General features: G+C 39.0%; 1 protein-coding gene across 1 annotated transcript in view; it reads left to right on the top strand.

Annotated features, from left to right (window-relative positions):
- Positions 1 to 17,088, top strand: part of Atp8a2 (ATPase phospholipid transporting 8A2) — a 651,599-nt gene that overhangs the window by 207,804 nt on the left and 426,707 nt on the right. The window contains exons 17-22 of the mRNA XM_047553899.1: positions 4,297 to 4,402; positions 5,133 to 5,215; positions 9,020 to 9,069; positions 11,884 to 11,953; positions 14,123 to 14,207; positions 15,422 to 15,561. Of these exons, the coding sequence (XP_047409855.1) occupies positions 4,297 to 4,402; positions 5,133 to 5,215; positions 9,020 to 9,069; positions 11,884 to 11,953; positions 14,123 to 14,207; positions 15,422 to 15,561 (534 nt within the window). The remainder of the gene's footprint in view (positions 1 to 4,296; positions 4,403 to 5,132; positions 5,216 to 9,019; positions 9,070 to 11,883; positions 11,954 to 14,122; positions 14,208 to 15,421; positions 15,562 to 17,088) is intronic.

Below are 17,088 nucleotides of genomic sequence, written 5' to 3'. Positions count from 1 at the left end.
CTTGAGGCTGCAAATCATGACAGGAGCTCATGGTAGAGGAGGCCTGTCCAACTCATGACGAGGAATGAAAGAGGGGAGGAGGAAGCTGCTAGGGTATGAGGGCACATCCCCAGTGATAGAACTTCCCCCCAGTAGGTTCCACCTCTTAAAGAGTTTCTACCACTTTCCAATAGCACCATCTGGAGGACCAAACCTTTAATACACAGGTCTTCTGGGGACATTCCATATCTGAACTGTAGCAATGCCTGAGCCAAATTTCCTTTTATTCTAGTAGAAAGGTCAGTGAGAGAGAGGGTAGATGCAGCCCTCATGTTCTTGATATGATATGAAGACATTATCATGAGCATTGAAATGCAGGGACATTTAAGGGTATTTTAATAATCTGTATGATTACAATTCAGTGAAAGAATAGTGAGGTCATTGATTTGGGAATTTATTTTCTATTTTTAAATAAAAGCCTATTTGCCTATGTTAGCATTATTCTGCTTTCTTGTATCTTTGAAACCGTCTGAGGTCTTCATCTATGCTACTGCATTCCTGAAGCCCTTTTTTAAAATATATTTTTAGGTGTTGATAGACCTTTATTTTACTCATTCATTTATGTGTGGTGCTGAGAATTGAACCCAGTGCCTCACACATACTAGGCAAGTGCTCTACCACTGAGCTATAACCCTAGACCCACCTTTTCTATAAATGATGAAGATCATATTCATATTTGTCTTTGGGAAGGTGTGGGATAGGATTCAATATACTCAACTGTTTTTCAACAGTTCAAATACAGGACCTATTGGATCACTTAATTTTGTCATAATGTGGTTGCAAAGAGAGAATAAGCATTTGAGAATTTTCTGCTATGGATGCCCCACATTTCTTCTATGTTGTTTTAGGATCATTAACTAAAACTAAAACATTTGGCTCAAGAAAATCTTTTTTTTTTTTTTTTTTTTTTTTCCTTACAAGGGAGAACTTGCATCTAATTTTCTTTTTTCCTGGGCTGTGATTTCTGACTTTCTGGGTCCTTTGGAACTGTTTCAAGCTTTGTGTGGGCTGATTGCCAGGATGGGATTTGTTTCTTTTAGGATCAACCTATGGGAAATTTCAAAGGACTGTTCATGTAATTTCTTGGCTACATTGCTAACCAGTTACTTCTGTTTGTGAGGACACTCCCAAAGACATGTAGAGGAAGCAGTGGCAACTTTTGACACACGCACACACAAAAAATATTCTTTGTATCTGTATATTATTTGTAGATCTAATTGGGCATGCAAAACAATTTAAAATGTAAAATTTTTGGCTATTTTTAAGTTTATCAAATAGAAAATATTCATTTTTAGATACATAGCATTTTGTGCATATTAAAATGTTAAACAAAGGACAGATATTGTATTGGCTCATTTATATGAGGTGTATAGGATAGGCAACTTCACAGAGGCAGAAAACAGGAGACAGGTTGCTAGGGATGGGAGAGAGAACAGAGAGTTAAGATTTAATAGTTACAGAGTTATTATTGGGGATGGTTAAAAATGGATTATGGTGTGGGTACACAGAATTGTGAATGTACACTTAAAATGGTTAAAGTGATAAATATTTACATGTATATTTTACTACAATTAAACCCCTTAACTTTAGATAAACAAATAAATAAATATGTATTCACATGGATATTTTTAGTAGACCACTAGTTCTTCAATATTATAAGAAAGTTTTTCTTTGTGGACGTTACAGAAAAAACGTTTATTTTCAAACATGGAGTGCTTGTCTGAAATATATTACAAACATTTTTCCTTAGACTGCATATTAATTTTGTCTCTTTTCCTTAATTTATTATAGAATATTAGGTTAGGTAGAAAACTAAAGGTACATTAATTTTGTCTGAGGATTTTTTTTTTGTAAAAATCTTCATTAATTTTGCATGGCACATCATTCAAGGTAGAAACTCAATTGTTGTCATGATTATTATTATTATGCTGTAATGCTAGGGTGTTGTACATGGTAGGCAAGTGCTATCACTGAGCTACACCCACAGTCCAAGACTTATCTCCAAAGTGCTCTTATAACTCTCAGAAAATATGTCACTGTTAGGCTTATTTATTTGCTAGTAAGTCAATGACCCCCACCCCTTTCTGTGGGACAAGGTTGTGTGCATCGCTGGATGGGTCTCAGATGTGGGGAGGGCAATCTTCAATTGAAGTCTGTTTCTCAAACTGAAGTGCTTTTAAGTGAAATTTCTTATCATTTTTGCAGTGTTGGCCTTAAGGGATTTGTAAATTATCTAATCTCACTTATCTGACTTCACTCAAGTATAATTTAATGTGAATTTTCTTTTCATGTAAGCTGATAAGGAGCAGCAATGTGAACAGTTGTGATTTCCTTCCATAAATTTGCCCTTAAGTCATAATAACAGGTCAGAGAAGAAACGAAAAACATCTTTGGGGCAGTCATCATCCATTTATGACTTAAAAAAACAACCTCAATGAAAAACAAGGAAGCAGCTTTGTGCTTAAATGTGAAACAAACCTATTTCAGATCTATAGCCATTTGCCTATGTAGAAGGGTCACACTTAAAGGCTTAGGCATGAAAATAACCTCAGTTAAAGGAAGCTTGTTACCACTGCTGCCTTTGAACATCATTCTTGAAGTGCTAGCTCATGCCCAAAGTGGGGAACTGAGCAGGTGTATGTGTTGGAAGGAAAAGGAAAATCATATGATTTGTGGATAATAAAATCATTTGCATTCAAACCCTGGAGAGTAAACTAAAAATCAGCTAGTAAGAACTCAGTTACATTTAGATTAAATTAATTTCCTAAAATCAATGTGTTTATTTACATCCCAATAATAAACTACTGTAAAAATATAGTGGAAATCAGATTGCATTCATAATATGAAAAGCAACTGATAAAATGCCTCATATGGTTATTAAAAGGTTATTGAAATTTAGTAGTGTCTATTTGAGCAGAGGAAAGAAGGCACAACAAAGCAAACAAATGACTCCCGAGCAGGAAGCCCCCAGAACCAGAGCAGGTTCTTAGAAATCCACTTACCACTATGATCTGACACCTGCAAAAATAGAAGTGGGTCATCAAAAACAACTGAGTTGGCTACACCTTAATCAACTTACCAGTTACATGCAACTACTCTGATTACAGTTTAATTAGTTAATTGACCATAGAACCTTTTGCAACTAACCACAGCTCAGTTGCTGAGATTAAACTTGTTATTGGTTTTGTCTGTTGGTGCTTAGTTCAGGTGCCCTGTCCAAATCCATCCCCCACTCTGACTTATTGAACACAATGCTTTGTATACAGTTGACACTCAAATATTTTTTGAGTAGATAAAAAATTTAATACGATTTATGCCAGGTCATGTGTTTAGAAGATTTAGATGCCTTTAGTGAATAGGAATACATATTGTATTCTTAGACAGGAAAGACTATATTAAGGTATCATTTTCTCTATAATTATAAATCTGTGTGATCCTGATTAAAATTACAGGTTTTTTCTTTTCAAGGAGGATGAGAGAAATTGATTAAACATGTATCCAAGGCAATTTTGGTTTTTGTTCAATTTTTTTTCTTTTATGGGCGAGGGATGCATTGCCCTACAAATGTTGAAATTATGTAGTTAGAAGATCAGACACGAGGACCTTGGGTTCCAACCCAACACCACACACCTACACAAATCAAGATTAGACATACTGTAGAACAGATGCCAGCACAGTGGATGGAAAGACAAGGGTTTTGGTGGTTCCATGTGTATTGGAGTGTTTAATCTTTCCTGGGCATACTTCTGTGAGTAAGGCAGAGAGGACAGTCCCACTTGTCCTGGGATCTTAACAGAAGTTGGGAGGAAGCCCATGAGCAACAGCAGCTTGGGAAGTGTGAGATGTGAGCGAGCCAGTGGCCATGGGACTTGCAGGAGCAGCTAGGCCACCTTGCTTCTCCCCCGATGGCATGCGCTGGCACTCCCGTGACTCGGAGACACTGAGAGAAGCAACTCTTACCCAAAGCCTGGGGGATGAATGGGCAGGAGAACCTCCTGAAAGTGGTGATGGGACACTGGGAAAGAACATGCCTTGCTTGAAAAACTAAAGGACATCAGATCATAGTGTCAGAAGGTGGACTTAATGGGGTGCAGCTGTCAGGTCCCCGGAGACCTGGGGTTCAGCTTAGTATCTGGACCCTGTGCTAAAGGGAGAAGGGAATCATTACTGGATTTAAGTAGGTAATGACTTGAATCCAGCTCCAGTATACATTAGCAGTATTGTAATTGACAGGCTAACTTGGTCTCCTGTTTGTAGCCCACAGCCCCTTGTATACAGGAGTTCCTCACCCTGCTGGCTGTTTGCCACACTGTTGTTCCTGAGAAGGATGGAGACGAAATCATCTATCAGGCCTCTTCCCCAGGTGAGGTCTCTGAGTGGAAGTGCCCTACAGGCCCCTATCTTCCAGATGGGTGTTTGCAATTACTTGTAGCAGATGCGATGGTGTAGCCTGCCCTCCAGAGACCCTGCTGTTTGATTCTGGCCTCTCACCATTTTCAGATCATGACTACAGGTATTACAACCCAAGAGAGTTGGGGTCAAACTCTCTTACTGCCAGTACATTTTGATGGCAGGTGAGGATTAGGGCCATCTTGCATTTCCCAGGAAGTTACAGGACTGGACAAAACTCTTGAGAGAGAACAGGGATGGTTTCTTTGCTCATCTTCCCTTCCTTGTGGATTTTCCAACCACTGAGGAAGCGATGTATTGGAGCAGTTACTCTTTGCCCACTTCCTAGTGCTTTGAATCCCACAGAACTACAACTGAAACACGACTTTGCTCAGAGGAGATGTTTTAGTCATTGGAAATACTAGTTAATGTCAATTAGAGAGAACTTGATACCAACCAAGAAAAGCAGGAGTGCAAATCACTCTTCTGGTGAATTGGCTTTAGGTCCACATCTTTCCATCCTACAGAAGTGCCCATTTCAAGTCCCTGGTGGTGGGAAGAGTGAGTGCTCCTATTCTGAATCCTTACTACTGTGCAGGTAACACCAGGCCTCCCTAACCATGGTGGGTAATTTGAAAAATGGTACTTATGGAATTCTATCTGATGAAGGATTATTCAGCATTTCACTGACTTCTTATTGATAGATGAAGCTGCTTTGGTGAAAGGAGCTAAGAAGCTGGGCTTTGTCTTCACAGCCAGAACCCCATACTCAGTCATCATAGAAGCGGTAAGGAACATACTTGTGCACATTACATTTCACTGTTTTGAAGACTATATACTTGAAACAGCATGTCAATGGTGAATCGAATGGCTAAGTTTCTCTTTTTATTTTGATGAAAAATTAGACTTGAAATGCTCAGTTGAAACACTGAGGTAGTAATGTAATTGTATTTGCTTATTCCCTTTATTTTGTATTGCAGCAACTTCCCCCTCTTAAAGATGCTTCTCCAGAAGTCTTTCATAAACCATTTCGAAATTGTTTGCAGGAAAAAACTTCTCAAGTCTTCTCTCTGTTTTCTAAAAGTGGGGAAAATAACTTCAAGGCCTGGCTATCCTTTTTTTTTTTCCCCTTTGGTGTTGGGGATTGAATTCAGAAGCACTCAACCACTGAACCACATCCCCAGCCCTTTTTTGTATTTTAGTTAGAGACAGGGTCTCACTGAATTGCTTAGCGCCTCAATGTTGCTGAGGCTGACTTTGAACTCTCCATCCTCCTGCCTCAGCCTCCCAAACTGCTGGGATTACAAGGCTGCGCCACTGTGCTCAGTGGCCTGGCTGTCCTTGAGGCTCTACTCCTCTGTGTAGCCCCGGTGCCTGAGAGTTCTTGCACAGCGGAGTCCTGAGTCTACTGGGCTTTCATCTCTATTGCCGTGAGGGATACAAGTTAGAAGTTAACATCTCTTCTATCTATATGACTGTTCCCCAAAGTCAAGGGGTTGGTGTATTTTTCTGATTTGAATTTCCTTCCCTGTGATGTGCAGAGGGAAATTTAGCAATAGGAAACATATTTTACAAGTTGAGTATCCCTTCTCCAAAATGCTTGGGGTACTGTAAGTGTTTTGGATTTCAGATTTTTTTCAGATTTTGGAATATTTGCATATACATGATAAGATAATTTGGAATGGAACCCAAGTCTAAACTTGAAATTTATGTTTCATATAGACCTTATTCATACAGCCCGAGGTGCTTCTGTATGTTAAGTGTGCCTGTGTTTTGACTGCAACCTGTCATGTGAGGTTGGGTGTGTGGAATTTTTCATGTGTGACATCATATTGATGCTAAAAACAGTTTTGATTTTGGAGCCTTTTGGATTTTGGAATTAGGGATGCTTGACCTTTATCAAGAGTAAGATTAGATAGGAATGCTGGAGTGAGCAACAGGTGAAAACCATGGTTGCTACTGGCGAGGTGCTGGTGGCGTTAGTGATGACCAGTTAGAAGGGCTGTGCTACTCTCTGGATGATGTCATTGCCTTCCCTACCTGTTGCCCATCCCTCGGTTTGGGGGAAATTGCATGGATTGTTACAGATTTTGACTTAATGCATCCTTAAGTCCTAAGACCTCCTTAATGCACTTTTTTAACTTCGCTTCCAAATGATATAGTAAGTTGATATTGTTCTTGAATTGGCAGTAGTTTGTTTTTGCACTTTTACTTATAAAATATCAAAACCTATAAAATACCCTACCTTACACAAAAGGCCCCTTCAGGGACCATCTTCAGTCTTCTGGAATATAGAGATCAGATCATGTTAATTTTTACTTTGTTTCTTTTAATTCACGGAGGGAATTTCACTTAGGGAAATGTGTAGTCATTAAAAGTGAAGTACTGATTGAATACAGAATTTCCTTTACAGTAACTTAAAACAAAACAAAATTAAGCAAGGTCTTTCCCTTCAGTCTGAGAAAACTTTTAAACCTAACTGTAGGATTTTCAGTAGTATGGGTGCTATTTCACGTTTCTTTATGTGTTAAAGAAATAGGGTGTAGTGTGGTGGGGGGACATGGGAAGGCTGAATGTGATGGGAGAGCAGGTAGAACAGCTGCTTCTGCTTGTGTCCCAGTGCCAGATAAGCCTGGGAAGTAGGAGCCTGTGTCATGGTTATCACAGTGCTAGATGCTGGGTTGGCACTCCTTTGTTTATTATTATTATTATTAGACAGGGGATTGAACCCAGAGGTGCTTAACCACTGAGACACATCCTCAGCCCTTTTTAATTTTGAGACAGGTCTTGCTTAGGGCCTTGCTAAGCCGTTGAGGCTGGCCTTAAACTTGCAATCCTCCTCCCTCGGCCTTCCGAACCACTGGAATTACAGGCATGTGCCACCACACCTGGCATCCTTTGTTATTTTATTGAGTTTTTCTTTTCATTTGTCTTTTTAGTTACACATGACAGTAGAGTCTTTTTGACATATTTGTACAAACATGGAGTTATGTCAGATTAAAAGTTATGTGAAAGTTATGTCAGATTAAGATTGTATTTCTGGGAGTAAAAAACTTCTAATTAGTTAGGTCTCATAAACAATGACCATCTAAAAAATCCTATTCAGCCATTAGTTCTGGGATATCTGTGAACCACAAATTCTCCAGTTAGCCACCACATATTTACTTGACATGTCCTTGCTGATCGCTTCAACGGCTGACCACATGGATGGCATGTGGCAGTGATTGGTGTTAACACTGGTTCAGAGAGGAGTCGGCTCCTAGCAGGGAGCCGGGTGGTGGCAGAGGGTGCCTTTGGGAACAGGGATCTGAGAGCATTAGGACAGGTTCAGGGGTGGAGGAGCTGGTGGATTCAGAGGGGTGAATGAAAACTAATGAAGGTTAGATCAAAGAAGTAATTAGTGTATTTTAGGATATAGCAAGACAGGATGAGAGTTGTGGTAGGAAGATGACAAAATTATTCAATCATGGACTTGGATATTTGTATGTTACTTCATTGATCATTTCTGTCAAGCCGAAGAGAAGAGTGCTATCCCCATTCACAAGAAATTCACACACTTGGTGGCAGAAACTGGGTTCAAACTCTAATCTGCTGGACTCCAAAGGCCACACTGTTTCCACTGTAATGTTTTAGGGAAATAGCAGATCAGTTGAAAAAAATTGAAAATGGCAGTCGCACAGTCTGCCATTATTTAGATGGAAGAAATTGTGAATTCTAACTTGAAAGAATCCAGGATAAAAAGGATATTTGAGCCGATGTGGTGGCACATGCCTGTAATCCCAGAGGCTTGGTAGGCTGAGGCAGGAGGGTTGAGTTCAAAGCCAGCCTCTGCAACTTAGAGAGGCCCTAAGCAACTCAGTGAGACCCTATCTTTAAATAAAATACAAGAAAGGGGTGGGGATGTGGCTCAGTGGTAAAGTGCCCATGGGCTCAATCCCTGTTACAATAAGAAAAGAAAAGAAAAAGGGTATTTGATTAATACCCTAAAACCAGATACACACTAATAATCCCTTATCTGCAAGCTCAAAATCTAAGAACATTGGAATATTAAAGTTTTTAAAGGTTTTTTTTTAAAGTTTTGGAAATAGTTATTTGGCAGCAAAACCTAATTAGAACTGATGTGAGTTTATGTAGGGTCTCCATGACTCAGTGTGATTAGTCATACATTCTGTAGCAGAGAATTGACGTGTTGTATGATAGGATGCAAACCCTACTGCAGATGTTATGGTAAATGGTCTAGGCACAGATTTTTATAAAATGTATAAAATCCTGAATTCAAAACTGGCCCCAAGGTTCTGTGCAGTTTGTCTTTTATCTTCATGACTTGGAAGGGGCTGCACCAAGTCCCCTGTGAAGTCCACGAACTGCAGGATAATGAAGCTTCTACCAGAAGAGGGAGCTATGACTCTGCCACACTTCAGGGAAAACAGTAGAGATTGAAAAGGGGTTGTGGGGGGCTAGAGGATAGGAAGTGTGTGTGTGTGTGTGTGTGTGTGTGTGTGTGTGTGTGTGTGTGTTTATGACTGGGGTACAATTGCTTTGAGATTTTAATACTTTGCACCCAGGTAAGAGGCTGTTTTTCTTCCTGTAGATGGGAGAGGAACAGACATTTGAAATCCTTCACGTCCTAGAATTTTCCAGGTATGTTTATCTTTCATGCATGTGAAATAAAATACTTTATGTATATTTTAATAACTTCATCTGCGTGTTTGCATGATTGTATGGTGTGCTTAGTACTTAACTATTTGATGTGGCAAATATACCTCCACAAGCCCTCCTTTTCATGGAATCTGTGACTTTCATTAGAAGAAATGAAGCTGACTTTTTGCTTTATTTTTATCCAAAAGAAATGTTATGCTTCCATGTCCTCCTTTTTCTCTAGCTTTCTGGAGCCTGGTGTTCTTGCACCAGCAGCTGTAGACATGTCTGCATGTTTGGAGTATGTGATGAGAGTGTTATTTTCATTGGCGTTGCCAAGGTCCCATGAGATCATACCTCCTGCTTCACTCCAGTACTCCTCCAGAGAGCTCAGAAACTGACAAATGGTGACAGATCAGATCAGATCAGTTCATCCCATCAGAGACCTGGTCCAGGCAGGAGCATTCTCCTGTGCATATTCCGAAGCATTCCTCCCCAGGGAAGTTTCTTTAAGACATAGGAATATTTGTTGGATTCTTTTATTCCCCTGGAATATCCATAATTTGTTATGAGAAACCACATCTTTTTAAAATTGGTGCATTATAATTTTACATAATAGTGGGCTCTTCATTGCTACATATTCATACATGCACACAATGCAACAATATAGTTTGGTCAATTTAGGACCAAACTTTAAAAAAAAAATATTTATTTAAAATTTTTTACAGACTGAATTTTTTTTTTTATTGTAAAAAAATGGGATACATGTTGTTTCTCTGTTTGTACATGGCGTAAAGGCATACCATTTGTGTAATCATAAATTTACATAGGGTAATGTTGTTTGATTCATTCTGTTTTTTCCCTTCCCTCCCACCCCTCCCACCCCTCTTTTCCCTCTATACAGTCCTTCCTTCCTCCATTCTTGCCCCCCTCCCTAATCCTAACTCTAACCCTAACACTAACCCCTCCCACCCCCCATTATGTGTACAGACTGAATTTTGATTCATTGTACACAAATGGGGTATATCATTTCATTTCTGTGGTTGTACACGATGTAGATTATCCCATTCCTCAGTTTATACCCAAAGGACTTAAAATCAGCATACTACAGTAACACAGCCACATCAATGTTTATAGCAGCTCAGTTCACAATAGCTAGATTGTAGGAGCCACATCTTAATGTTTATTTCTTTTTCACTTTTTAACTTTGGGCTGTCAATATAAGAGCAAAGTTTTGTTACTCCCTCAAAAGCAACTTTTCCTGTTTTTGAAATTAGATGGGGTTTCAGTAATCTTTGTTAAATGATTCACAAATTATTTGCCCTGTTTGCTTTATAAGCTGTTGGATAAAGTTTGATTTTTTTTTTTATCCTGTTAGAGAAAATATTTTCCAGGCCTAGCCTTCAGTTTTAGAACTTCAAGCTTGAGTGCTGATGGGTCAGATATTGAATTTGCAATGGGAGAGATGAAAAATGGTTGATGAAGTGGTAGTGTATGTAGGTGTGTGTGGAGGCTGGGGACATACAAGATGTCTCTTTAGACTTTTTTGTGCCTCTGAAAGTTTCTTGTTGGGAACTGTAAAGCTTTGGGGCTGCATTAACTGAGACCAGCAGTTAATGGTAAGATAAGGAAGAGAAAAGGGAGTTAGATGAAAACAGGTGGATATGGATGGAGACATGAGGATATATTTACGAGAGATAGTGGGGGAGTAAGAGGAAACAGATCATTTGTGGTTACAGTTGTGGTTCTGTTACCTTTGAATTGACTCATTTTTTTCCTGATGCCACTTAATTACATAATACTCCTTTGGAGTAATTGGTGGTAATCTGTTTCATATATTGAGAAAATGAAACACGAGTGAGATAACTTTGCTAAGAGTGCTCAATTCCTAGTAGCTGTGAGAGAATGCATATCTAGGTCAGAGAGAGACTGTGGATCAGAATGTGGGAATTTATACAGAGCTGAAGAGATGAAGTCCCCATTCTTTGGAGTTTAGATTCCAGTGGGAATCACCAAGTGGAAAGCCCACAGAAATGGGTGTCTGGGGCCCAGTTGGGGTATGTTTCAGAAGGATGGAGCATTAGCAAGGCTTAGACCAGACTGTACAGGAAGGAGAATGTTGAGTCTTGTGGCCTGGGGGCCTGGTAGGTTTTCAGAGGGTTAGTGGGAGATGAGGCAAGACTGCCAGGGTGGGTAGAGAGAAAGAAGAAGAGGAATTTAGGCAGTGGGAGTGTTGAAGCTAAGTAAGTGGGGATGGACCATGAGATGAGAGATATGTGAGGAAACATCCAGGCTTCATTGAGGAGGGGGAGAGAGACTACCGCAGTGCCAAATCAGGAGCATTCTACAAATTCATAATTTCTTCCCATTCCACTTAAAAGAAGACACATTGAGAAGCTTTTGAATTAAATTGCTCTGTATTGAACCTTCCACTTGACCTCTTACTGGGCTTACTGGATGTTTTTGAACTGTAAAATAGAAAAAGAATACTTTTAGAGAGTATTGTCAGAGCCAATTAGATACACAGAACCCATGAAAGAATTCTCCTTTTCTACCTCTCCTGCAAATAACGGTGCTAGTGAATTTTCTCAGCATGACAAGAAATAGATTTATATCCATTAGATTTAAATGAAAAGAGCAAGAGGTATACAATTAAAGTCCTATTTTGAGGGAAAAGGTCTGGAAAAATGAAGCCTGGTTAATTTTAGGACTGCCTGCTTTTGTTTTGATTGGCATTCAATCATAGGACAGAGGTCCTATAAAACAGGATAGTGACAATCTTTTTTTTTTTTTTTTTTTTTTTTTTAACTCTTACAGTGAGAGAAAAAGAATGTCTGTAATTGTCCGAACTCCATCAGGACAACTTCGACTCTACTGTAAAGGGGCTGTAAGTATCACTGGGAAGGGCCTCAGGTAGTGCGTTCTTGGTGGACATCTGGTTAGTTGTGGCTTCTCACTGCTGCCTTATCCTTCCTTGATTGTTTGCCCAGAGTTGAGAAGTTCTTTTAGGTAAAGAGCCTGACATAGTAGTGCAAGGTCACTTCTGAAGCTAATGTGCTTCAGGGAGATGTGGCAAAGATGGCTAATGAAAAGTCTCCTTTTAGTACTAGTTGGTTTCAGAAATAGCAACTCAGTGTATCACACTGCAAACATTCTTGGAGTATGAATTTTAGTTCCAGTTTTACCACCATCATTTTGTGATTCTCTAAATATCATTTGTGTGGTCTGCGAGAATCTTCTTTCAATACTCTTTGTTGGGTTTCCTAGCATCTAGTCTTCTTACCCACTGTATTTTATTTTTCATTCCTCATAGAGAGCTGTATAGGTACAGGGGTGGTATACATGTCTGACCAAATTTTTATTGTTCCTTTTGGTCAGGTTCATAGATTGGTCTTTTTGTCCTGTCTCCCTTTCAGTAACCAGACTCAAAGGTGTTGTCTCTAAGGAAAGATGTCATTGCTTATCAATTTTATTTGTAAAACTATATCCTGATAAATGATGGTCTTATGGGTTGAGGGAAAGCATTATTAAGCTTATTTTATAAAACTATGTTGAGAATATGATACTATACTAGGATCAGTGGTCTGTTGAAAATCTTTCTAATTTTTACCAACTGTCGGGGAAAGGTGATATCACTTAAGTGCACTATAACTAGAGCATTTTAAGGATGAATACTGAATGGTACTTCTGAAGGCATTGTATTTGGACCCATAAAAGAATTCTGTTTTTATAGAGCAACAATTTAAGTTAAGGTCTTTGAGGCTATGTCCTTACAAAATATTTATTTGTGGGGAAGTTACTGGGAATTGAACCCAGAGTGATCTACCACTGAGCTACACATATAGCCCTTTTTATTTTTTAATTTTGAGACAGGGTCCAACTAAATTGTTGAGGATGACTTTGAACTTGCAATCCTCCTGCCTCAGCCTCCCAAGTCACTGGTATTACAGAGAATGTGCCACAATGCCTGGCTATATGATATTCTTTTTAAACTTTGTTTATTTTTTACTGTTGTATTCTTAGTACTCCAGCAAGTTTTGGGTCAGTATGAGTTGGCAGAGAGGAAGAATATAAACATACAATAGTGTAAATATGAAAATGCTGCAAAGGTTTATTTTTATAGAATTTAATTCTTTCAAACCACTCCCCCAAACCAAACTAGTTTTTTAAAAAAATGCATGCTGAGACTATGCAATGAGTAACATATTTGATGGATTATCTATGGCATTCAGCCCTCTCCAGGGCAGATGAGCTGTGTCAAACCACATGTTTTTTAGAACTGGATTCATTGCTCCTGGTTAGGAGCATCTCTGGTGTTAGCAAGCAGGGTTGCACTTGGGTAACAGGCTGTGTATCTCACCTTTTCCATTTCTGCATAAAGATATTACAAGTTGAGCATTCCTCATCTGAAAACCCTGAATCTAAAATATGCTAAAATAAAAAACTTTCTGAGCACTGATAACTGGTATGACACAAGTGGCAAATTCCACACCTGACCTCATATCATGAGTTACAGACAAAATACAGGCACAGTAAAAGTACTGTATATGATTACCTTCAGGCTGTGTGTGTAAGGTGTATGTGAACATAAATAAATTTCATGTTTAGAGTTGGGTCTCTTCCCTGAGATATCTCATGTATACACAAACATTCCAAAATCTCAAATCTGAAACATTTCCAGTCTCAAGCATTTCAGATAAGGGATACTCAATCTATATACACTTTAGGATATGAATTTTGCAGATGTGTGTAAATGTAGGCACTCTTGTATCCTTCATTAGTCTCCTGGCTCCTAGGGTCCTCCTTAATGTGTTTTTGTTTGACTTTGAAGATACATAACAGATTTTGGTTTTGTTGGACACATCCATACCCCAATTCCCCCGCTCCAAAGCTCATGCCCAAGCCCAGCCAAGAGCTCTACACTTACTTGCCCACTCAAGTATTTTCATGCACATTAGATAAACACTAATAAAACCCAGCCATGTTTAGCACATTGACTGGAAGACTTCCTGAATAAGGGTTTGCCAGTCACAATGAATGTTTCCCTATTTTACAGGATAATGTCATTTTGGAAAGACTTTCAAAAGACTCAAAATACATGGAAGAAACATTATGCCATCTGGAATATTTTGCCACAGAAGGTAAGCAAAAACTGGAAATTTTATTTTTCACCACCAAAGCGGTACTCTCAAGCATTGGAGTCTGATGCTTGGATAAGCAGTCATGTTCCAAATAGATGTGTCTTTTTTGTGCAGTACTTGGGTTGCTTCACAGGAGACTCTTCAGGTGCCTACCCCTGCCCTCTCATTGCCACATTCTGTGCCTGTGGCAGTGACCAAATAAGTGGCAAAGTCCATACTCAGTTCTCTGTAGGTGACGCTGCTAACTTGTTAACCAGCAGCACAGCAGGAGACACAGGCTAACTCACATGTAGGACCCATCTTGTCCCCAATTACATGGCTTTATAGTTAGTTCCTTTCCAGAAAAACTCATGTGCTTGTTTCTCTGTCCTCTTCTTATCCTTATGGTACTGGCTTATCCATGACTTAAGGGAATAATTCACTGAACCCACAGTGAGTAGGAAAGGGCTCTCTAGAAGCTTTAAAAGCATGGATGTCAGATTTTCCTGCCAGTGTATGTGATGAAACTGGAGCCCTGCTTCAGTGCTGACCACTCTTTTCCTAACACAGTGTGCTCCTGTGGCCACAAGCAAGCATACACGATTGTGTGTGCACACATACATGGATGTACATGGGCATGGCTGCCTGAAAGTCTGAATCTTTCATGTGATAGCACATTGGGCTTTATATATATATATATATATATATATATACACACACACACACACTAGGGATTAAACCCACTGAACCACATCTCCAGCACTTTTTTACCTTTGATTTGGAGACAGTGTCTTGCTAAGTTGCTGAGGCTGGCCTCAAACTTGCAATCCTCCTGCCTCAGCCTCCCAAGTCTCTAGGCTTACAGGCACATGCCCCAACACACATACTGCAACCTAGGATAGTTATTTTAGCCAGTTTCCTGCCTCTCTCCTTGCTGATTCCTGCCTGTTGCACATGGATCATACATAGCTCCTATGTTCCTCTGCTGTTGAAAATTCATTTTTATGACTTCTTATGCACTCAAACTTATAGAAGAGATGGTTTGCATTACAGTATAGTAAAGTTGTTTTAAAATTTCTGTTTGTAGGTGTGCAAATTTTTAAATTTTAGTGGTTGTAAAAGAAGATGATTTCTTTAATTTGGTGGGGGCATGCTTTTATAAAAGGGAGCCACATGATATCCCCTAGCAGGTAAAAGACCCGTCTTGTCCCCATTTACCAGAGGCTGTTTTGCAGGCTTGCGGACTCTCTGTGTGGCCTATGCTGATCTCTCTGAGGATGATTATCAGGAGTGGCTGAAAGACTATAAGGAAGCCAGCATCATATTGAAAGATAGAACTCAGCGGTTAGAAGAGTGTTACGAGATCATTGAGAAGGTAACCACACACAAAATAGTCCTCATTTGCCCAATGAAGGACTTAACTACCTCCTGAACAAAGTCTTTGAGCAGGAATCTTTTTGCTGTATTGTGATGTTTTTCTCTTCTTGTGTTTTAAATGAACTAATAGCTTTTAATACTTTTTTCTTTGCTTTAAGAAGCAAAAGCAACATTTAGTTTTCATGGGTTATCTCAAAAGTCTAACCATGTCAGCTAAGCATTAATGATATCTTAAGAAATACCAGGTCAAAACACAGTATCAGTGGCTTTCTGGTTTTGTCTAAGATGAGGTTTAATGAATTAGCTCAACCTCTTGAGTTACATGAGCAATCACAATGTTCTCTAGGCTGGTTTTATGTTGTAAATATGAATACTTCTCACGCTTATTTGTTCTAGTAGCATTTACACTTTACAGTTTGACTCCATACTCACGACTTTAATTTTCTGTTGTTGCTATTTTTTTTTTCAGTTTTCTGAAGATATTAGGTAATTTTTCTACTTATTTGGATTCTCTCAAACTTCAGAACTAAGTTTTGACATTTTCTGTTTGAGCAGCTATTTGGGCCATTCATTTTGCAGTTTCTATGGCTTCCAAGCCATCACCTCTACTTTTTTCATCCCTTTGTTGGTTTTAAAATTCTCCTTTGCTGTTTTATGCTCAATTTTTGAATATTATATTCAGCTGTTTATGTTAAATTATTTTATGGAATCTGAGTAGGACTAGAACTGAATTCAAGTGTTCATTTGTCCTGGTGTACTGGTAGAAAAAAATAAACAAAACCTGAGCTGAATTAACTTTGACAGAGTTTCCTAGAGAAAGAAGAGGTTCTAGAACAGAGCAGCACTACCAGAAAAGGAGGGTTCAGAATGGCCTACTCCATCCTATGTGTAGGTTCTAGTTATACTCAGAGGAAAGGAAATGACATAGGATCAACCTGATTGATAGCAATTGGTAGTTGGCATTTGCTTTATATGGTCACATTTCAGCCCCTAATTGACTGGAAGTTCAACTGCTGTGATTGGCTGAGACTCAGTTCCTTGGTTATTAGGGTAGGTTACAGTTTACTATGTATTAAGTCTGCATTAGGCCAGACATTATCTAATCCAAACATGGAGAGAAGTTTAGGTCAAACTTATTTTAATACTGGAAATATCTAAAATTACTTTTAGAATCAGAAAAAAGTAAGTAGGTTTCATGCCCATTCAGGCATGTGGTAGATGCTCATGAGATAGTGGATTTTTCATAATCTGGTTGAGTTGCTATGTTATGGAGAGAGTCAGCAGAGGCAGGTAAGTGGTGAACAGTAGATCACACATCCACACCTATCCTCAGCGGGAGCTGACCCTTTCTGATCCTTTAAGAGGACTACAGGGGATAACAATCTTAAGATACTTTGATATTTTCTTCTCTAGCTGTTGAATTCTTAATATTACAGGTTTCTTACTCCAATACTGCCAAAGAAGTATGCCATCTAGAATCAGTTCATCTCACATATTAAATAAAACATCATACTTGGCGCATGAG

The sequence above is a fragment of the Sciurus carolinensis genome, chromosome 5 (genome assembly GCF_902686445.1).
Source record: "Sciurus carolinensis chromosome 5, mSciCar1.2, whole genome shotgun sequence".
Lineage (NCBI taxonomy): Eukaryota > Metazoa > Chordata > Mammalia > Rodentia > Sciuridae > Sciurus > Sciurus carolinensis.
The sequence above is the reverse complement of the archived record's forward strand: the minus strand, read 5'-3'. Positions and strand labels throughout refer to the sequence as shown.